Raw genomic sequence first — 24,353 nt, 5'->3', positions numbered from 1 at the left:
TTTCGGTTTCCGAAAAAAAAAATTTTACAAATTTTTGCATTTTCGATAAGGAGTCCCATCATCAAAATTTGCGAAAAATGGCAAAAAATTACATTTTAATTTTTTGAGCACAGGTGGATAGGAAATACGATTTAAACGAGGTATGGCATTCCACTTTTGGACAACTACTTTAATTGCTATCAAAAAAATATTGATTATTTTTTATAAAAAAAAAAATAATAATTTTTTTGTCAAAAACATGATATTTTTAATCCGGATTTTAACTTCGCCAAAAAAGGTGGCAGAGCTAAAATGAAGACCGTCCTGTACTACCAATAAACATAGCTAACAATATATAATTTGCTTTTATGAAGATAAAACCCTGAGATAGAATAGATACTAGACTCGTTGTTATAAAAGTTATCAAAACAGATTTTGAAACTTCTTCATTAATATCGGCAAAATGCAAATGCCAAATTTTAACCGATTACAAAGTTGAAAATGGACATGAAATCAGATTACCAGTCTGAAGCACGGTGCACGCTGTATCGCAAAACGAAACATTTGTAAATTAATTATGCAGTGGGAAGCCCAGTCTCCATGCCTGTAGAATGGGCAGATATAATTGAGTTTTGAATTACCCGAAAAGGGATTTCGGTCGGATTTCGAGTTTGCAACTTTTGTGACAAACGTTGTTGGTCATTTTAGTCCACACAACACACACACACATCATTCACATTAGGTTCCAGGGCAAAGTTTCCATGCAACTCGAATGAAATCGTATTATTTTAATAATGCTCTGACAGTTGGCAAAACTATCAGCGGAAACCGGAAGCCGCAAATGCCAGAGTTGCCACACCTAACTGTGTTGCAAAAATGACTCGCAGCTAAATGCGACACATTCTGGTCGCTTATATAGAAACGTTTACAAAGTCAGTGATTAAACTATTTATGACAGCTTTTTAAATGGCCCCTGGTTCACGTCATTTCCACTCTCAGTGCGGCCATAAAAGATATGCCCGCTGCCAGGGTTGCCAACGCGGTCAGAGAAACTGGCAACAAAAACCCGCAAAGGGCAATAAACATTTTCTGGCTGGCAAGGAAATTAAGAAAATGAGCTCGAAATGGGGCAACAAAATAAAAGAAAAGTAGTGAAACATAACAGGAAGGCAGAAGAAGTCAGCAGATCCCAATGTGCGGTTGGCAACACTGTTGCCGGTGCTGCCACGCCCCTTAAATGCCTTCACGTCCCAGACACATTGTTGCTGTTTTTTGCTGCGCTTTCGCTGCATTTGATTTTGATTTCGAGGCCCTTTTCTCGCGAAGGCTGCCAAGTACAGTTGTGCATGGAACATTGTATTAAAAGGGCGAAATGCAAATTTAAAACTGCAGTGCATAACATCTTGAAATACTAAATTGGATTGGAGGGTCCTCTCTCGCAGTTTTTTGGCCACAATAAGTGGCAAAATTAATAGTTTATTATTTATTATCTATGCGGCGAGCTTAAACATTCGGCCGATATTACCTTCATTTGTAGTTACGTTATGTTGAACCTCAAACCCAAACGTGCTATTAATATCTATTGAGCTTATTTCCAGACCTAAATGAACCATTAACACGGAAAGCCCGGGCCAGGCACTCAGTTTTGCTTTCAGTGTAGTCGCGTGTGTGGCATTTTTGCTGACACCGAGTTGCGTGACTCGACAGTGAGCAATCGATGTTGGATGTTGCAGGTTGCCAGCGGTGATGTAGCTCGCCGGCAGCGGCAGCAGCAGCAGTAGCAGCAACATGCAACAATGACGTGTGTGCCCATTTTTTTCGAGAGTTTGTAACCATTTTTTCTTTTATTATTTTTCTACTCGACAGCGCCAGAATTATTATCACAAATTGACCTCGTGCCGAAATCCAAAACGAGAAACTGCATCAATTTATGAACCAATTGTGACATTTACCCTTCGAGTTTTAAGGGGGGATCGGCTTGGGGTGTAAATCGGCTTGGTCGCCGTTTAATGCCATCTGCATAAAATTGACATTTTGCTATGGCTTGACCTTTGATCGCTTTAAATGTTGTCCTGACTGCGACTGGTATGATTTCCCAATTCCCCCGAAGCTAATGACAAAATCGATGGCAATCAGAATTTAGTCACTAAAACACAACTAAAACGACAAGATTCTGAAATGCTGAGATACTGCCCTCTCCTGGCAATTAAAAGGCAATTAGCTGGTAAATGCTATCCGGCAGATGCACAGATTCAAAATGCATGAGGTCTGGTACAGGAAAAACAATTCGATTCCCCCAGAACAATCAATCTGAGATACTTGAATCGAATTAAATCAAACCGAATCGATTTGAGACGTACCTGATGATCTTTTAATTAACACATAGCCTCCTGATGTTAAGGGATTCAGGGCATTGCAATTGAGAGCTTAACCCATTGAAAGCGATGAAGGTAATTCTTATTTACAATTTAAACAAAAACTGTTGGTAAATACATACAATTAAATTAATTAATTTCTAAGACAACAATTAATAAAACCACTTATTAAAATAAAGTTTACTTTGAACTGTTGAATATTTCAAAGAATTCGGGAAAATTACTTAGTGGGTTAAGATAACCGATTCGCTTAAAATCAGATAGTAACTAAAGGATTTCCGTACGAGAACTGGCGATTGTAAATTGAGTTATTGAAGACGAACGCATTTTCAACGGATTTGAATTTTTCTCATGCTTCCAAAATCAGACAGACGATGATGCGGAGAAAACTCAAATGAGTTATGTGTGTCGAGCACATATATATCATCTACGAGTATATATCTGTCCGCACTCGACACTCTTACAGCTCGTATTTCGACAAATTGATTTCACACACAATTCAGACGGTCGGTCGGTCGGTTGGTTGGTTGGTTGGACCATCACAAGAGCATCATCAGCTCATCTCATCTCATCTCACATTCTACATTCTACAGTTCTTCCATTTACTCCAACGAGCTTCATCAGCAAAAAGGCATCCAAACACGAAAGCTGCAAGAACAATTATAATGATGATATTGCTGCTGGCGTTTGCTTCTTTTATACCATTTAATATGCATATAAACAAAACGCAAACCGAAATGAAAACAGAAATGGGGGGCAGTATAGTGATTATGAATCTCATATCCAAGTCATGGGTGCCGTCCATCTGTGCCAGTTGTTGTGAGAAAGTTGTACAATGTTTGTTTCGGAAGGGGAACACATAGCGGGGAAATGTGACCCGACACTTGATCGATGTGGCAAATGTTGCCCAACTTGCAGCTTTAGGCAATTTCCTGTGAACTGCGGCAGGGAACAGCTTCCAAGATAACTAAGCATAAGAAACTCAAGATCAGCTAAAAGTATTAGGTTTTAAATTCAATTTAAAAACTGATGAGTCTTCGTTTTGGATTTCTTTATGAAATGGTCACAGTTCCAAAACGAAAGAAACTTCAAGCTTCAATTTAGCAAGTTTCCCAGGATACAATAAAGCACGTCAAAACTCAATTCCGAGCCTCAAATTCAATTAAGATGTGCAAACAAAAATTCAATAACTTTTAACTCGGGCCATTGTGTCACAATTTTGTTTATAAGAATCTGTTCGAGACGCTTGAAAATCGTATCCCAAAATCCCCAAATCCCAAAAACCAATTCAATCGCTATCATAAACAAAGGATAAAAGTGAAGGCGAAACGATAGAGTTTCGCTTTTGTGCAAATAAATTTCATCGTCTAAACAATGCAAGTTGATGTGTCAATTGTAGACGGAAACTTTTCAGCCATGGAAACAACTCTGCAAAAGTGCAAAGAACGAAACGAAAACAATAATACTCCTTCGTTTCATTGGGCATCTCAATCGCAATCTTCCATCTATATATCCTCCTCATCCGTCCATCCATCGACAGTTTTAATAACTTTTTTTTGGTCATGTTTTCGAGTTGTTTTGTTTGGACAGCGATTGGTTGGTTCTCTATCGTTTTGTTTGCCTAATGGTAAATGGGCAAATGGCAATGGCATGATGAATCAAAATATTTGATGGCTTTCAGTGTTTCCTTTCTGCGCTTAATGAAATTCTCTTGCGGTTTGTTTACAAATCAAATTTGACTAATGTGGTTTGATTGATTTTGAATCTGTTGTTGATAGTTTTGGCAATGTCTTGTTTTCTTTTTCTTTTCGTTAAAGGCCGTTTAAAGTTGGCCTGCCTGCATCGAAATCTCTAAATCCCCAAAGATACATTTGCAAATATTACTTTTTTTTGGTTTTGCGTATCCACACCCTCAGCTATCTTTTGTACCTTGCATTTTTTTCGCCCGGCAATTATACAAACATCCCATGTGCGCAAGCACAGATACAGATACTCTTTTCAAGCGTATAGTTTCACCCGCTTGCTCCCCAGAAAAAATAAAAACCGCCACCCACCACTGTGTTTTTCGCATAGTTTGGCAATCCATTGGGTGCGTCGAAAACATTTAGGTATTTTCCCACTTTTTTTTTTCAGCCAGCAAAAGCAAAAATCGCAGTAAACACTTTCTTGTTCCTATCCGAGAGCACTTTTCGCTTGAATTGGCGATCCATTTATTGTGTTCTTTATTAGTGGAGTGTGGGATAAAGTTACTGCATGGTCCACTAGATAACTCTGTGGCACAGAATAATGAAAGCCTCATGCCTCTTAATCGAGGAAAGCCTCGGCAGATAATAAAATGAATTCTTTTCATGTATGCAAATACAAAAAGCCTATTTTGTTAGTCCATGGCCACTGCTTTCTGCAAGAGAAATAACTAGGCTTTAAGCAATAGCAACTAGCTTTGGTTGAACTTACAAATTGAGTTACTAAATGAAAATCTACCCCAATCAACCATTTTCACGAAAGATACAGATATGTCTAGCCACATGATTGGAATTTGTGCATACATCAGTATCTGATGGCATTGCCCAGCCAGTTAATGAGGCAATAGGGTGGGCTAGACGCCCTGTTGATTAGTTGCTCCCTTTCACAAAGAAAAAGCAGAGGAAAAAGTGGAGAAAATCCCGAAGACTGGCGCCTGACCTTTTCATAATGTTCAATCAATAAGACAAACACGAAACTGAGCCGTTAAAAGCCAACTAAGCAAATTCCGACCGGCTTGACCCAAAAATCCATGAGTAGGCCCCAAAAATATCCCTCAGTGCGTAGATACTTTTGGGTCAGAATGGAATTCAAGTGGCGAATGGATACGCAACATTTATATTTTTGGCGACACCATCGCACACGAAAATGGAAAATATTTTTAGCCTCAATAAGAAAATCAATTCCAGAATGAGCTTCAGGCACTTTGAAGTCCAACGGATTGTGAATGGAGAGGCGATATATCTATATATATATATATATATATATATATATATACATATACATATATAGATATATACATACATAGTGAATGACGTGTAGTGTCGTTGCCCCAGCTGCTTTAATTCATATCTAAATCTGACTGAAGCTGATTTAAATGCTCTTCTTGCTGCTGTTGTTGGGGCATAAACAAAACTATAAAAGTTCTGTTTTGGTTTTGCCAAGGCGCCACAAAAATTGAGGGAGGTTTTATGCCATCCGGCATCTGTGTTTGCGTTTGACCCGATTTATTTATAAAGAATGCAAAGCGAAGCAAAGGAGGAGTTTGAGATTGGGTTTTGGGTTTTGGGTCCATGCCCCCAGATAGAAAATACTGCCGGGACCTAATTGCATTTGTTGCGTGTCAATGAGCAGCAAAAACTCCCAAGGGCGGAGCTTTCAATTAAAGAACGGATAAAGGAATATCAAATAAAATCAATTAGGAGAACTGGGCCGGGGGAATAGATATAGATAGAAAAGTTCCCGAATCCCCGGGGCTAAGGTGGGCTCAACTGCGGTTGTCAAAGCAAATGTAATATACCGATATTAATTGCTCTTAAGCTTTACCTATTTGAAATAACTTTAAACATGATGCTATCTATGTACAAGCAACAGTATTCAATCGATACTGTGAGTCTATATTTAACTGGCTGAATTGACCTATTACCTCTGCAGCAACGGCAGCCAGTAAGTATCTGCCAGATACATTTACAAATGCCTTTTCTCAGTCGGGGTTTCCCAATTCCCGTGCCCATTCCAAAGAAAAGAACACCCGAAAATCCAATTCAATGTCAATGCAGCTGTTTGCCATTGACAAAAACAAGCCATCGTCGACAACTGGAACATAATTGTGGCAGACACACACGAACGTGTCAAATTAATTGCCACTTTTAGTTGTTCGCACCTTTGAAGAGCTGGATACTTCTATGAGCCGCATTCTCAGGAACTCTGTCCTCAGCGATTTCCCTAAATATACTTATGGGTACCTAGATTCCATAAATTCCCATTCGTGTATGATAGGCAATTAGAGGGCGTGGCAGTTGGGCTGTCGCCACATTTGCATTGTCACCTTTAATGAGTTTTTGCCGGCACACGGAGCATAAACAGGCCATAAAAACGCGACATATACATTCTGTTGGTAATATTTTCCCCATTCCCAGATCCCCAAGAAAAGAATAACGAACATATATAGAAACCAAAACTGGAGGTGTGAAATCATCAATCATGACTTACGAGCCGTTTTTTGTGTTGTGCGTGTGTTTGTTTTCTTGCCTTTTTTTCTGATTTTTTTGATGGCCATTGACATTGACACTTACCTGGAAGTGGAAATGGTGGGAAAAAACATAATTAGTGACGTGTTTTCGTAAATCTCATAAGGTTGGTTGGTAAACTAACAAAGATTTGCATTATTGATGTCTTAACTGCCTTGGGACATAACAATTTTCTCATAAGTTATATATATATTTTCCAATAATTTTACACCACAATTTCGGTCTCAATTTAACTTAACACAAAATTCCTACAATTTGTCCTGTTAATTGAATTGTTTATTATTTTAAGCCCATCTTAGAACCTAATGCCGGAATTGCTTTAGGGCAAACTAATTTGAAAATCCCCAGGAATAATCTTTGGACACGTGACAACAACCACTTGATGGTATTTGTAATCTCCTTTACCTAATCCACTTCATTTCCGCACTTTGTCGTGGGGTTGTGGAAAATTGAATTGTAAACAACAATTATGGGACGCTTCGAATCGAATGAGAAGTCAGAAAAGAAATCCAGGCCTTGGAGAACACAGAGACTGATGATGACAAAGTGACAGCCACCCCTAAAAAGGAACTAATTGAAAATACTTGAGCTGAGCTGCTAGAATGCCGAATGCTCCTTTTTTGGTGCTGCAGTATCTGTAGAGATATTTCAGCTTAAATTAAGTGTTAACAGGCTGCCAAAAAATGCCTTTCGGCCGCATAAATCACATTCGCAATTTGGCAAAGTGCAGCGGTGGTTTTTCTTTTTTCCTTTTTTTGGGGGGTGGATGGGTTTTGCCGGAAAATATCGAAATGGAGAAACAAAACTTGAATTTTGATTTAGAAACTAGACATAGACATAGGAAGGCGGGCAGGCAGCCAACCCTCAAAAAAAGTTGTCAAGCGCACTCTGATTTATATGGCTGAAAAACAATAATAATAAAAAAGAGGAAATCAAATTAATATGTTGGCTAACCCCCTACAGATATTGTTTCTGAGGCGAAACGATAACCCACCAAGAACTATGCCAAAATCACAGCGGGTCATAAATAAATGAAATCTAAGGAGACTGGGTAAAAGCTTTTCCGTCCCACACATAATCCAACCTGCAAGATGTTGCGCCTTTAATTGACATATTATGTAAACGGGATAGTTAACATTGCTCATTTCATTTGGACTCATTTATTCGCAGCTGTATTTGTTCAGATGGCGTTGAAAAGGGACGGAAATAGGGGTGGTGGGCTTACAAAGTGCGTATTGTATTCGAATTTGCCAACTCTTACGAATATCCTGAGTTGTCAGAGTGCTTAGATTAAAGAGAAATAAACAAGAAAATAGGTAAATTATATATTGCTAATTTCTTATCCCCGAATACAGACAGTCTTCTCTTCGTTTTCTAATTGGATAGTTATGTTTCCTGTGTTTTTTTATACTCTCTAAACAAATTCAATTTCGTTGATTGGGGTTGGCAATCCATCAACTGTTCCACTGTTTTTTTTTTATAGGCAGTTAGCATGAAAAAAGTCATGGAAAAAGCCAAGAACACTGCACTGGATTTTCCTCTCTCACTTTTCCACTCTTTATCGGTGAGTGCAATTAAGTTTTTGGAGAATGTTTTGTCAGTTGGCTGTCTGCGGAGAGATTAAAGCGTTTGATAAACTGCAGCTGCAGTTTGAAATTCATTAGATGCGCTTTCCTATCTGCTCGAATAATTAAACCAAACAAACTGCCAACTGTCGCCGAGGCAGAAAAACTTACACGAATTTCCATTACACGATCAAAAAGTAGTAGGGGTTTCGGTTCCGAGTTGGGATCGATGTTGTCCCGAGTTTGCGACTGTTTCATGCTATTTTTGAACACTAATTGTGGAGAGCATAAGCATGAGATAAATTTCTATCCACGGCCGCTTTAAATGCCGTCTGGGGACCAGCCGTCACTCGGATTTTCCTTCTGTATATGGAAAAGCAAAGGGAAAACCAGAAAGAGCCCCCCTAAGAAAATCGGCTTGCAGCATAATTGGCATCCCTAGAACAAAAGCCACTTGCGGTCCATATATCATGGCAGATCCGTAGAGTTAGGGGCAGTTGGGGAGTGTGGGATAAGCGGGCGGAATCCAGATGGAATCCCATAATATCTGTTTGTTGTCGCTGGCACTTTTTAAAAGCAGCTCTAATGATGTGATCCTTGTGTTTTGGTTTATATTTCTTAAATGCTTTGTGGGACGTTCCGTTCAATTAGTTGTATTATAACTAAAGATACATAATGGTCCTCATGGAATCTGTTCATTAATTTATTGTCTTTTCATTGTTTCAACCCAATAATATTAATATACACACAATATACACTAGTTCACAGCCAGTTTCCCTTACTTTCGCATCCCATCAGAGTGAAACTTCCTGTGCAACCTTATACCCTATCAACTGTCGCCATATCCATACCAATATCGAATGCCTATCCACTGTTTTCACGCATCAGTTGGCACCGAAAACAAGTCAAACACCTGTTGGTTCTTTTCAGCGGGAACTACTTTAAACATTGCACGCATCGCTGGCTGCATTAAAAGCGAACGAATTGAATTTAATATACGGCAAACAAAAACATGCAGAATTTAAAAACAGTTGAGTGTAAAAGAGACTGATAGGATGAAGAAAAAAGCAAAAACATTTATGATTCATTGAGTGCAAAATGTCGTGCTCAGTTGTACGACTTTCGCCAAAGGGCTCCAAATAACGAGTACGAAAAAATGTATAAACGAGTATACACAAAAAAATAGGTGACCATCAAGTCGAGAGCCTTGTGTTGACAAATGGACGACTACAAAAAACGGCAAAGGAAGTCGATTCAATATCATTAGGCACGCCCCTTTTTACCAGCGCCCAGATCTCTGGAGCGACAGTTGCATTTTCGGAGATCAGAGGGTTACAAATACAAACGAATCGCTGAGGAATATAAAAAATAATGTTGCACTAATGGTTGACAAATAAAACTCCACTATAACACTCGGCTACATCGGTAAAAGCCCATAGTTCTGTCAGCACACACATGTTATTCGATGTCATAGGAAATATCAATTGGGGTGGAAATTGAGGGGATGGAATTATGCTGTATGATTACAAGAAGTCGTTAAGGGTCTAAAATATAGTAATATAAAAATAGATAAGCTGATTACAATGTTATGAAAAACAAGAGAAGGTTTCGAATGGATGTTTCACAGTATATTAATTATATTAAATTATTGAATATTAAAAAAGGATATTAAAACTGTTGACCCATGTGTGTTTCTTGATCTTTTCTTTCTCAAAATTTTTCCCTCAGCGACACAGTTTTTTGGTTTCCCTAGCCCACTTTCTGCAATTCTGAAAATTTCATTCAAAAACAGTTAGCCAAAATGAAGCCAGAGGGTAGAGAAAAAAGCAGACTTCTCTACGGACCCTCTGGACGACTGTTATTCCCGGAAATGATCCACCGGGGAGAGGCATTCAACAGTAAACACTCGGCACGCGTGACTACCATAAACTATCTACGAATGGCGAAAAAAGCTGAATAATTAATAAATCTAGAAACAAAATGAGGCCGCAACACGCGCAACGCATCTAATATTTTCCAAGTCCCGAGTTCAGCGGGTTCAGGGGGTTCACGGGGGTTAAGGAGGGGGTGGTAAATGGCTCGGACGCATGACTGCAGTACGTTAAAATTTTCCGCCTATTTGTTTGCAACAAAACAGAATTAAAACAATCGTAAAAACAAAAATAACCAAGTAGCAGCGGCGGGCATGTGGCACTCCCCGTTAACCCACCAACGAACGGCCCCGACCGTTCCCCTCTTAACCCAATGGTGCCGCACAATATTTCGCTGTCGTTAAAACGGCACGCGTCAGAAATCAAATGTCAACCGACACACAACACAATACACAACTAGAAGGGGGGAATATTCAACTACAGATACGAAGGCACTTGGTCATATCCTGGCAGGCTACATCCCCTTAGGCACCTTTTAACGGTGGCAAATTTATTCGCTCCAATCGAATATGTATCTACGGAATTGGCATTGTGCAGCGGCAATTACGTGTGCTGGCAATTGAACGGCGACGACCGACAGCCGTCAACAATGCCGCACAATTGCATCCGGAACCAGGAGAACTAATAACCGAAACGCAAAGACCAAGCTGATTTCGAAATTGGATGGCCAGGACAAAATCTTGAGCACATTTCTATGAATTTTTATTTGCGCCCTTGAATTGGAACGATTTTATAACAATTTAGTCGTTATTATGCACTTCTTTTCCAGACAGACATCTTAGGCCAAGAGCTTCACTTGCACAGCATAAAATTCGAAATAAATAGGAAAAGGGACTTGCAACTACCAAAAGCTCCTTGCGGAAACCTTTTTCCCGATTACAGGATTAATCAAACCAATCGGAAGCAAATTCAATTTGCTTTACATTCCTGCGCTCTCAGGCCCAGAAACAATTTGAGGAAGCCCCTCCACACATGACGATGGTTTTAATATCCCCAGACCGTAAACAAGAATGGGAAAAAGAAACCTGGCTCAGACCCAAGAAAACTGAATCACCGGAATTTGATCATCAGTCAGTCCATCGTCGTTTTTGTTCAAGGAGTGTGCGGATATCTGTGTGAAAGAGTGCTTCATGCGCTTTACTCAGAATTTGCTGCAGAGCTTAAAACGTAAAGTCCGAAAGTGACGACAGACATTGGCAGCGCATTCGCCGGAAAGTGGGAAATCCGAGGTAGAGGCTGTGCCTCTGCAAGTCCAGAGATAAAACTGCCTGAGTTATGTAAGTGTGTTTCGACGTTTTGAAAAAAAAAAAAGAAGCAGAGTACACAGGTAGCCTGGAAAAGTGGCCATTTATAGTATGGACAAGATCAACTCCTCGAAATCTTAAAGATGATTGGAATAAAGTTTCCACAGATTCTCTTTAAAAAAAAACAAAGCATTCTTTGTTATTTTCGGCACAAAGCAAGCTGATCCTTTATTTACCACGTGCCAAAAACGAAACTGACAGAGAAAAGCAGAGAAAGGTGAATCACTAATAAAGGTTTCAGTTTTGATAAAATATGATAAAGTCCTAAATCAAAGGATATACCCAAAGATGAGGACGAAGTAGCAGACCAAGAACTTTGCCTGCAACAAAGCAATGTGAATGAACTTTTACTTTTAGCAGACATCAAATCACCCAGCATCGCTTTCTCTCCATCTTCATCTCCAACTCTTTCGGGGTAAAGGTAAAGGCCATCATTAATCTTGGCTGTCCACTGGTTTCCCAACTTCTCCGCTCCGAAACCCCCGTGCTCCTCCCATTCATCGCCCGATCCCCCGGCACAGATAATGCGCGTTAGCCGTATCTGTATCTGGGTTTGCTGACTCAGTTGCCCGCTGCCGTGCTGGAACATTCTTGTGTTATTAATGGGTTAAGCTAATTATTGACAAAGCTGTTCGCCCCCCACCGCCGGCGTTATATGTTCTAGAATCTGTACTCTCCTGGATCCTGGATACATTCTGGATACTAAATTTTGAACTCTCTGCTCCCGACGACTGACTAATGTCCGAGAATCCAAGTGCGCGTGCATTATCCATCCTCCAGCACAACAGAACACAACGATAACAATCAATTTAAAATTCTTTCCAATACATTTGCTGCTCAAATTATGCATGACAAATGCTTAAAAGTTCATGACTAAAATGCAAACACAATGAAGGGCAGGCAGGGCGCCAAAAAGGGGTGCCTGAGTTGGACTGAGTTGATTGTTGTTATTTTGGACTTCTTCGCTCCTTTTGTTGGCCGCATTGCGAATGCGCATGTGAAAAATTGCCATAAAATTATGAAAATTTACGCTAAACTATGCCCAGCGCCAAAAGAGGGGTACAGGGGGTGTCGAAAAAGGGTGTTCTCAGGCCCCCAGCCAATTTGGCGTCGGCTAAAAAGTTTTCGTAACTTTGGGAATGGGATAATGATGAGAATGAAGCCGACACACGGCTCAGTCAAGAGGTTTCCACAAGGATAGGAGTAAAAAAGGGGCCCTAAAAGGGAAGAGTTCCCGTCAAAGAACTAAGTTCCCGAACTAGTTATTTTCAAGTCGCGGAACTAGTTTATCAACAAACTCCTAAAGAACTTTTGCCCACGATACCATATTCTTTATATAGACCACGTTTTCACCAGAGAAGGGAGGTTATTATATTTTAAATGGCCATTAGTACTTTCGATTAATATAAAATAAGCTGCTTATTTGGTAGGTAGCCAGCTAATGAAAAACTATCTCTTGAATAAATGTTGAAAAATTCCGAATTTCAGTCTGTAAGCAGAATCCAGAGCATTTCAATATTGGAATGGGTAAAAATATACATATATGCGCATCGTTGTTAAAAACAATTTGGACGCCCAACTGAGTCTGTGAACGTTTCAGAATCCAAAACCCAATCCCATTTCTGTTCCATCGCATCCCATTTCAGCGGAACTGAAGGGGAACTGGCAAAACCGACAGCGGAACATGGGAGACGGTGTTTTGGGGACCTGGAAAAGAACTAAAGAGTGGGTGAGGGGGTGCAGGGGTGTGGGGGTAAACGTTGATAATGACGCGGGCAGCCACTGAGCACATCATATGAATGTCAGTGAGGCACTGGCAAATGGGTGAGAAAAATGGATGAGCGCAGAGAAAAAAATAGATTTTCTCCACTTTTTTTTTTTGAACATTCACTTGTTTGTTATGCGAATGTCAAATAAAGTTTTTTTTAAAACCTGGAAAATTACTTTAAACAGAATTATTCTTTATTTTTAGCTGTCAAGCTCCATCCCATTTGGTTGAGTGTAAGCAGAGGGCAGAGAGCATGCAACGCTGCCGGCAGAGGTTTATTTGGTTAAATGCTGAAAATTACCAAAAGCAGCGGAAAGTGGCGGTGTACAAAATGGGGCAAGGGGGGAAGCAAGGGGAATTGCCTTATGGTTGCACTTTTTGCAGCTTTTCGTTGTTTTGTGCACATCTTGATGAGCTGCCGCTGATAGTTGAGCCTTAATGGTGGGAAAAAAAACAGAAAACAAAGCGGCAAGGCAAGATAACTGCTGCGGATGGAATGGCCTTTTGAGATGGAACGAAATGGGATGGGATCGGAGGACGAGCGGCTGCCAAGGGCGCAAGGTGCATGGGAGGAGGTGGAGGTTGTGGTGGGTGTTCGTGGGAGTGGAAGTCACTCAATTTGCAGTGTGGGAAAATTAATGAGTGGCGCGAAGAGCGACGATTGCGAGGATCAAGGGTATACAAAGTGGAGCACGACTTCGTAGCAAAAACGAAAACCAAACAAAGATAATTTAACCTAACCTCCACCACAACCAAATCATTTACAGTGGGACACCCGCAAACTGGGAACTGTATAAACAAAATTTCACACAGAAATCTCAAAATCCAATCGCAAAGTGTTTCTAACTTATATATGGCATAGCTCACTTAAGTTTTTCTTGGCCAGCACATTTTTTCCATATATATTTCCTGAGCGGACATCTCTCCCTTTAACGGACAGTAAACGAAATAGGAACGAATTGATTAAAACACCGGGCTACAGAACAAAGACGAAAAGCGAGACAATAAAGGGTGTGGCTTACGGGGGAATGAACGAAAGGACGCAAACGGGCAGTTGGGCAGACAGACAAATGGACGGACTAGAGAAGTTGGAACCTGGCCATGCACTTTGCATTACCAATTAGAAGAACCCGACGAACGGACGAGCAGAGAAGGTAACAAAAATTGACAATTGACGCCGCAATCAGGAAGGCAAACACACATGGGCGGCGAGAGTGAGGGGAGTGTGTCTCATTGTTATGCAATTGCAATGGGGCAAGTCAATTAAAAACATTCTATTCCATTCCGGCAACAACCCTCGGGTTCGTCTGGCTACCGATGACTGACTTGGATTACGGCCAAAGGCGGATATCAATGACCTAACCTCACTTTCCTTATTTCCCTATGTGACCATGTGTATCTCCCTTTCTTTCCGATGACCAAACCAAACCTCCCCCAACCAACGGCTCTCGTTCGAGCAAGACATAATCCAATTAGCAATTAGTTGTGTATGCCAGGGCGTCATCGGGGTACCTGAGCACCTCCCAGATGGTTCGGTTCCGATAGGAAGAACAGGTAGGAAAAGACCTAGGCCTCAAGGAATGGGTCCCAAATCGAATGCCTGCCAATCGGTTATAACTCAATTTCGGCTGGTTATTAGGCCCAGCACGTCTTGGGACGTCGTTTCCTGTATTCCAACGTCTGGGGTTGTAGGATCTTTATCTCAGCAATTCTTTAATAATTCAGTAACGTCAGGTAGCATTGGCAAATAAGCTTTGGAAACATAGTGTAAATTTTTGAAAACGAAAGATTTTATTAACTAAAACGTGCACCTCATGTAATAAACTTTTGGCTGAAGACTTAATGCGACCCGATTGAATTGAACGCGATGCGGGTGGTGGACCTGAGACACATGTGGCTCAATCACTTTTTGTGATTCGCCTGAATTTTCATTCATCATACTTGAAGATGAAAAACCCGAAGTGGGGAAAAGCGAGGGTCGCCAGTGGCTTACCAACAATCCTTCATTTGTATTTTCTGTGCATTCTTTGTTTGCTGGGCTGCCGTTTTTGTTTTATACATACTATACCATACTACAGGAATGTATCTTGTCTTGCTGCGACTCATTGTTTAACTTCATTGAGATTATGCGGGCTTAACCCCCTGTTTTTTGGTCCAACTCTCTCTTACCCACTCTCACTGCATTCCATAATAAGTAATGTCTTGCCATATTTTCACACTAATTTAATTCTTTCATTTTTCCCTCTTAAATTAATGTTTTCTCTTTTTCTCAGTTTATTTGAACATTTTTTAGCACTCATGTGACTGCGATTATAATGCTTGTAATATGCAGTGTTATGCTAAGTTTTCTGCTTTATCTTTTTGAATATATATTATAAAATATACATATATAAGCCATTACTTTCCTTTATGCTTGGATGTACTCGGTATTTTTGTAAAGGCTTTTCCAGCTCATTTGCAGTTAATTTAAATGGTTTGGCCTGGGTTTTTTTGCAACAATGCCTGCTTTTGGGTTCTCGGCTGCATTGAAAAATCAAGCATCCATAAAGATCTTTGGAGAGATTGCCACCTATATACATATATATATAGGGAGATATATATAGAGATATAACACAACAGAGCTCATTATTATTTCTGCAATCCACTTGAATCCTTTTGTTTTGCTGTCCCATCCGAAATGTTTTGTTTTATTAATTAAAGCGAAATGCAAGGCTTTCCGGGCATTACTGGATTAAAATTAAAACAAGGGAAAACGTGAAGAAAAGAGGAAAGAGCCGGTTAGTGAGTGAATGAGTGAGAGGCAAACAAGAAGCTGCAACAATTCTTTTCTACGCACGACCAGACTTTGCAACATAATTGGAATTTCCTTTTTCCTGCCCATACCCATTACCCTCTCTTTCGCTCCAGGTTCAGCCCTCTCTTTCTTCAGCATGCTTCATCTTTGTCTTGTCAAGTGGCACAAAAGACAAGAAAAGAAAGAACTCAAGAGTTGCCCGCTTGACCATAAGCTGTCCCATTCAGGCAACAACTTGAGCAGCAACCTGATGTTCCCTGTCCCCCTAGTCTCTCTCTCTTTCTATAGTCATCAACCCATCCTTTTCTCCGCGCTCTAAAGGTGGGTAAAAGGAGGGTGAAGGAGGCGTGAGATACTGACTAAGAAGTCAAAGAGATATGAGTCAGAGAATTCTGAGAATGTCCTCAGTTCGAGGAAGAGGTATTAAGTTGAGTTCATGGGCTTGTCTTTTAAACTCAAGACCCTCTCTGAACTCACAGCTTCCTCATTGGATCTCCACAGTGATTTTATCCAGTAAATGAACAGGGTATGCAATAACGTGTTGGTTCCTAAGAGGTTCTTAAGCCCCACTCGTTTATCTTAACAACTTTATTGGAAATTAACAATTTTCAAAATGCCAAATTCAGAAATGAGCATATGATTATAAAGCATAAGATGCAAACCGATATTAAAGTTAGCTTAAAATATATTGCCTGCATTCCCTTTTTTGAAACACCAGTGAAAAGATGAAGATGAAGTGCAGCTCTTAAGATTTTGCTGCCCCTTCCTGTCCTGTCCTCTCTTGGATTTTCCATTCATCTCAAGGCCCTCATCGTCCATTAATGGTATGACGAACTGTCTAACTGGCAGTTTTTCCAGGCGCGATGGACGAAGTGAAAGCGCCACCCAATTAAGCCAGTTTCGGGCTTAGCTAATTAGGACTGTCCACCCTATTTCACTACTTCAGCTCCCCCCTTTCATCTGACCATTTTCTCCGGCTTTTCTTTAACGTGTTTTTCTCACACAAAAATATAGAACAAGCTCCTATTTTGAGTTTGGCCAACAAAAAAAAGAGCTCGGTCAACAACATAAAAAGTTTTTAGTTTACTGCTTAAAAATTAGAGCCCAAGTGACCACAAAAGAAAGAAGGAGGGGAGTTTGGATGTTTTCTCACTTTCTACAAAAGCGTTCTTACCAAAGAAAAGTGCTTAAACACTTATTACCAACTAGCCAAATCATGATCACCTACCGACTGAGTCATCCTGCAATGATTTTACCAATTGTTTTCCCTTCCCTGTGAGAATTTGATCTCTTTTTGAGGGGGTATTTGTAGAAAACGTACGGAGCAGAAGGGGCGAGGAAACTGAGTTAATTAAATTCGACTTTCTGCGGTATTAGAACATTTTAAAAGGCCACGCATGAAATTGTCTGCCTGCCCCAGCTTTTGTGGTTTAAACCGGATGCGGCAATTGCTGGGAAGTCGACGCTGGACTCTTCTTGACTTAACAGTTCGCCAAGAAGCTTGCGAACCTACACTCTACAAAGTGTCTGAGTTATGAATCTTTCAAGTCGATATGTCTTTAGATTTGCTGCTAGTCCGGTTAAATGGGTTTAAGGCTAATATCAATCTGCGCTTCTATGTTCTTTCTTCTGGTCTATAATTTGTCCGTCAATTAATAATTATACAAGTAGTGTTTGCACCTTATTTTCTTCTTAGGCTTAATTAGCTAAATATCTCTGAGAAAATCTCATCCAGACACTTAAATAGTTTCTTTTCTCCTTGTTGCCGTAGTAAAAGCACTTCAGGAAATGTTCCCATAATCCAAAGCATCTAACAGCACCTCATAGCAACCAAGTCGTTGTTAACAGGCAACTCTTGCGCAATATTTATCAGTGTTTGTCCAAATTTTACGGCTTCAAAGTCAGGAGCCGGATTTTTAGGAGAATCTGCGATTGTAATTCTCTCACATGTTCACTGAAAAATTTACGATATTTGACCAGCCACGATATAGTCTGCTCTGAGGTAAGGTAAATATTGTCTTTAGTTTTCTGGGAGATTGCGATAAGGAAAAGATGATTTTAGTTTTCGTGGGATTTTGTTTTCTTATATTTCTTTGGTTCTATTTGCTTAGTGTTCGTTTCAGGGTCGGCTATGGCTATCATCAGGTACATAAGTGCAAGTGCTCAGGTAATTTTTCTGTCTGGAATCACATAAAGAAACAACAAAAATGTAATATGACCCTGTCGACTGATAAGCGGATTTAAGCTAAGTCGGTCCTTAGTCGAAATACCTCTGCCAGCCATAATTGTGGTTGTATACGGCATCACATAGTGATATGACACAACCATAAGATTAAAGGTGTTTAATTATATTTTTCCTATTCAGTTTTTTAAAGGAGTACATACAAGACTTGTGTTATAAGCAAAAGCGTTAGCTTTTTTGGCCCCATTGAAAAGCCATATATTTCCAATTTTGGAGCACTGTGTGCCATTTCTTATTATAATACCAAATAAAAAAGCACATTTTGGGGACTTGGGGAGCGTTTTTATCCATACTCACCTATTAAAAAGCAGCTGCAGAGGAGCAGGGCCAAAAAGACGCCGACTGAATTTAGCGGCAGTTCACCCATTTTTATCGCTGATTTTGCAGTTGTAGTAGTTTTCTAGGTTTTTCGCTCGCAAATTGCTCTCGTTTTAACTTCTTTGGTTTGTTTACGGATGCACACGAAAAAAATGTTTAAAAAATTTCAGTTTGTTTTCGTTGCTCGAGATTGCACAAATTATTGTATTTTGATTAACACTCTGCGTCTGGTGTTTTTTCAAGCTGTTTTAGTGTGTGAATCTGAAAGAATAGTGATAATGAAAGAAAGATGAATTAGCTAAGGCTACAATTTAAATACAGATATATTTTTTTTATTTAATTCATGGTTACTGGCTTTTGTGGTTAGTTAGTTCGAGCCTGAGAAGTTCATCTGCATTTGATATTTGTCATAACTTTAACATTTCAGATTCAAATGGCAAATGTTGGCATTTATGGGCGAGAAGAAGAGGAAGACACATCGCACGAGCCTGCTTTTTGGCGGTGCGAGCGGGACAGTGAGGTGTGCGATGTTGTGTGCGTGTGTGCCTTGTCTCTTTTGCATTCTAAAGTCGGCGGCACCGAAGAAAAAAGAAGGAAGATGAAGAAAATAAAACCTGCTGCGCCGCCGACTTCGCACATGCTGGCCAGTTTTTGTAACGGAAATTGCGGGGCTCTCAGCAGTCGAAACACGTATTGCGGGAAATATTTTAGGGTAACACAGACTGGGAAAGGGAGGGGGCTTTGGATAAGGTAGGAAAGAAATGCTTAAGCTAAATTGTATCTATAAGTTTGTGTTCTCTGCAGATCGTTATCTTTTGGGTTCAGGGTTCGAGAGCGAAATGTATATTTCTTATCGGCACGAACTTATTTGTTTTCGCCTCTCCAATAATTCATGACTCAAGCTTGGTCTCTTTCTCTCTCTCTCGCTCTCTCTGTTTGCTCACTAAAAATACACCTATGCTAAGTGTCCTTGGGTTGCAACAAGTTCTAAAGTACAGTTATCACTCACTTCAGAGAATCTCGAAAGCAAAATGCACATAATATAGAAATGAAAGACGCTTGGGTAATAGAATTGAACGTGACTTCAATGCAATGACTAATAAGTAAGGAAGAATAAGTGATCAATTAAACTAAAGTTTCATTTACACTAACGACTTTAATATTGCATGCAGTGCAGTTCCCACTTTCGCAAAAAAATCCAGTGAAACATTCAGCTTTTAAGTTGCAACAGTCCTAGCGCAAACAAATTTGCATACAAACGCGGTAAAACTGTAGCTGCTTCTTCGCGAGCTCGCCTTGCCACTAATCCCGCCTACTTTCCCGACGCCCCCCTCACTAGGCTTACGGTTATCACAGTTACTGGATAATCGATATTTATGGCAGGCCTTGACTTTTTTTCGCATATGTGTGTCTGCGGCACGCGAAATATTCTTGGGAAAATTCCCCTTGCATCTCTTTTCATTTTTGCTTTTGGCAAATTAAGACATTGTTGCAAAATACCCGGGAAGCAGCTTTAAATATTCATAAAGTTTCGAAAACGCTAATTATAACGGGAGACTTGGCCGAAAGGGAACTTCTGACGACGGTAGTTTTTGTGAATCTGTGAAAGTTGCACAAAGTTTAGAAGTTTTCCACTTGATATTCGTGAATTAATAATGCTGTCAAATGATTTGATTGTGAATTTCGACGCTGCCGGAAAATTGTAATTACATTTTCCGTTTACATTTGATTGCCTAAGATTGGCCCAACAGTTGTATTGTATACTTAATTAAGATATTGTCTGGTTACGTTTAATAAAACCTAATAAACTAATTTATTAACTGCCGAAAGTAAAGTGGCAAAGCTTTTCAAATAAGCACGGGATGATGTCAAAGATGTTAATTTACCAACTTTGACTTTATTCCTGCTTGTTAACAATTTAAAAAATTTGTATTACGTTAAAACTTTTACCAGAAGCCGCAGCAAACGAAATAACCTTTTTTTTAATGCGACAAAAGGCGATTTTGACAGACAAAAGAAAAACAAAGTCGGCTGAAATTGTTTGTGAAATTTGGGGATTTTTTCTTTTATATTTTTTAATTTTTTTGGTTAACATGCCAAATTAGTTGTAAAAACAATTTTACGGGTTTTTCCCAATGTTTAACGTTTATTTTTTGTATGTTTCATATTTCCCATTTGCCAGCTGCAAGAGTGAGTCAATTTCCAGTGCTCACTGTTGGTAGTAACAACAATAAAGTTGGCAGCAAAGCGGGCCCAAAAACCTGTTTTCCGTTTTATTTTTCTTGCTTTTCAGGTGATGTTCTTTTTTTTCATATTTGTTGTATGCACTTTTCCAACTCGATTATTGGGTGAGTTTTCAAAGGGTTTTCATTGAAATAACTTGTGCACGTGACTCATTGGAATCTTTAGTTAAAACAACAAAATAGCATAGAGTCAGAGCGAGAGAGATACTTTTTGTGTATTTTTTGTCACACGCTAAAAAAAAGTTTCGAAAAAAATATGTACAAGAATGCCGCCAGTTTATTTTTGGTTTTTGGGGAGCTGTGTCGGTATGTTTTTTGAGTTCCTCTCCGACACGGCCAAAAATTGTCTGTTATGAGCAGTTATTGTTATTATTTATTATTACCAATTTCTCATTGTTTAACTGGCACACTAACACACACGCACACGACGCGCCACGACCGTTAACACAGACGGTGAAGAGAGCGCGAGAGAATGCGAGTAAGAAGAAGAACCACTTCTGCTGTCTCTTTTTATTTTTTTCTCTCAGCAAGCAGAGCACTCGACGCGTTGGCCGTCGAAACGTAACTGAAAGCACCGCCAGCGCTGCGGCCGCAAAATACCACAGCTATCGCCGCGCCACAAGATCTGGCAACCCCCAATGTTGCCAGCAGATGCGACGCAGCATGTTGCCAACCAAAAGTAAGCGAGCGAGGGATAAAGTAGGAGTTTAAGAATTCATATATGTAATTCATAAAATCAAAACTCACGGCTCTTTTAAGATACTTTACTTTGATACTTTTCTTTTAAATACCATTTGTGGTAATTATAATGATTATTTTATTATTGCTGATTGTCACAATATGTTTTCAGTGCAGAAAAAAAGAGAGATAAAGAGTGTCTACCGTTAGGCGGCGAAGAATTCAGCTCTTTTCTTCTCGAGTGTCAGCAAGGTCAAACGACGATGGGCGGAGAAACTGGGTGGTGGCATTTAAGCCGCATTTCATCACTTTTACGAGCGACTGGTGTCAGGTTTTTGACACGATTTTGTTGCCCAACCTCTGTAGAGCTTTGTCAACAAACTTTCAGAACGGAGCACTAAAAATGTAACTACTTTATTCGGGGGCACTAAGTATAATGGTATTTAAAAAAGCTACACGTATATTACGCAAAATGTACTATCATAAAGACTAGAAGTTTAAGTTTAGCTGAGGTTTTCTCGATTGATATGCAAGCTGGAAACCTCATATTACCTCATAAACATCCTTTGCAGTTCGCAGCATGTTGCCGAAACCTCTTACAACATTTCTGCATGAGAAAAACCAAAGTTTAACATCTTAGTTTTCGGCATTTCATTTTACGATCTTGCTGTCGAAGAAGACGACGAATGGTTAGGAAAAATCGGGTGGGAAGACAAGACGAATTTTCCGGTAGGCAACATTTCGGAGACGGCTACTTGTTGCCCGCGCAACATCAAGATTCTATTCGAAACGAAAACTTCTTTTATGTTCAATTCCTGCGCTGTCAATTAGACCAGCCTGCAAAAAAATCGTGACGAGGGGGTGATTTTCCCGGTTAAGTGGAAACAAAAAATCCCAGTTACGTTCGAATGCGTTGTGTGCAATTTACTAAATGAAATTGCGTATAGATGCCAATACGATGTATTCTGCAGTTATCATTGTTGTTTTGTTTCGCGTGTCGTGTGTGTGACGGAGCAATTTAGCACCCTATACAGACATATATGTACCTACATATATCTATATACCAGGAACACCACTCCCCCGAATCACCAATAAGTGATTTATAGGATTGTTATTTTGTCGTTGATGTCGCACTTTTGCTGCGCTTTATTTATTGCTCGGAGTCTTTTTCTTTCTTCCACCCACAAAACAAAACAAAAACCCGATCCGCCCGATTTTAAACGCGTTAATTTTATTTCAGAGCCGCCCGAATTTGCCGAACTTTTCACAGATGAATATTTAATTGATCGCCTGGCTGTGGGAAATGTGGTGACAATCGTTTTTCATGCTTAATTAGCTAATGCGTTCGACCTTTGACCTATGATGTGCCAGCGATGTGAACATTTTTGCTACCACATTCATTTTAACAATTCGATTTCAATTTTATATGTGGTTTAAAACGATTGTATAAAAATCTATTGTTAATTTAATAAAATAAAGAAATTAGATTATAAATATAAATAAATAAGTAATTATATAAAGAATCTTGGGTCTTGGCAACAGAAAACTGATATAGAAACAAAGGAAATATGCCCATTTCCCTCTGAACACAGCAATTATTTAACAATTATGGGAACAAGTGAACAATGGCGGTACGTTGATCAAGCCTACTTGAAATGGTTTCGCCTGACCTGTGACCCCGAAATCCGACTATCTGCTACCTGATTTGATGGCCAGCCAGACAAATGAAGACGTCGATTTAGTTTTCAGATGGGTGGTCCCCGAATCAATCTCCAGCTATCTCGGCAATTCTGTTCCAATTTGTTGTCCGGATCGAGTTCGGTTTTTTTGGGTGAACACCTGTATTTTTTTGGTGGTGCATCAATAATATGTTCTCAAATGACGGTAACCGCAGCCTGAGATCATTAGCAAATGGTTAATAACTCTATAAGCAATCAGATCCGAAGAGCTCCCCCCCACACTCCGCTAAATTTCTGACAGGTTTTGTCCGCACCGAAGAAGCAAAACTCAAATCCAATCTCGATCTTGGCCAGAAACTTAAGCTGGAAATCATTAGTCCACAGGAATGACGGCCATTCAGCGGCCATAATGATGAATTATGTTTCAAATCGAACTCCCAAAGCAAAAATGTCGGGTACAACAGATTCGAAGTGCATATCAGTAGATACACTGCGGCACGTTGTATGTGGTCTAAGGGCCGGAGGTGCTAGCGTCGGATGCTCAACAATTAATTGATATTTAAGCATTCGCATCATGAGTTCATTTTACCAGGACTTGACGGCACAATTCAAAGATGCACTTAGCCTGGAGCAAACAAAGGAAATTGAATGGTATTATGCCCCAAACTTGGCTCAGATTGTTTCTTAAAGGATGTGGCCCCAACAAAAAACCATAAATTGTTTTAAACAAAATTTATCTAGTTTCGAATCATTTGTTTTTAAAACTGGTTTACAATAAAAGAGTTTTAAGGGTTAATTTGTATTATTTTTCTAATGCCACTACTGCTGTTTTTGCAGGAGTTTATTACATTTAAGTCCTTCGTTGCCACAAATGGGTTAATGAGTATCTATTGCTGCCATGTCCATGGAAACTCTCAACTTCTCGAGTGCGCCCACAGAACCCTTCTGTTATTATTATACCATTAAATAGCCCTCTATTTTCTCCAAATAACCCTTGACCCCAGCAGAACCCGGAACAAGTCGATGTGGTCGCTTTGGTCTTTTAAAAATAGTCTCATTAAACCATCAGGACAATAAATGGACATGAAATATTTTCACAGTTGACCTTTAATGGGCTGAACCCCTTGCAGTGCGAAAAATTCCCCAAAACATTTCAAACTTTCCAACTTCCGTCCGAATGGCAACCGCAAAAATCCGAACAACTAT

At 39.7% G+C, this 24,353-nt stretch overlaps 1 protein-coding gene across 8 annotated transcripts in view; it reads right to left on the bottom strand.

The window, feature by feature from the left end:
* The window catches only part of LOC6524261 (fasciclin-2), a 64,518-nt gene extending 43,156 nt beyond the window's left edge, over nt 1–21,362 (bottom strand). For 5 of the 8 annotated variants that reach the window (XM_015190087.3, XM_002100088.4, XM_015190086.3 and 2 more), the window contains exons 1-2: nt 21,174–21,361; nt 18,527–18,808 (exon numbers count right to left, since the gene is read on the bottom strand). In XM_015190087.3, coding sequence (XP_015045573.1) covers nt 18,527–18,596 — 70 coding nt within the window. In that variant the 5' untranslated portion in view covers nt 18,597–18,808; nt 21,174–21,361. Of the gene's footprint in view, nt 1–18,526; nt 18,809–21,173 lie in introns of all 8 variants that reach the window. The other 3 variants (XM_015190085.3, XM_039372863.1, XM_015190088.3) reach the window with 2 other exon arrangements.
* Between the last annotated feature and the right edge of the window lie 2,991 nt (nt 21,363–24,353).

Source organism: Drosophila yakuba, chromosome X, assembly GCF_016746365.2.
Source record: "Drosophila yakuba strain Tai18E2 chromosome X, Prin_Dyak_Tai18E2_2.1, whole genome shotgun sequence".
NCBI classification, from domain to species: Eukaryota; Metazoa; Arthropoda; class Insecta; order Diptera; family Drosophilidae; genus Drosophila; species Drosophila yakuba.
This window is presented reverse-complemented; position numbering and strand designations above follow the sequence as displayed.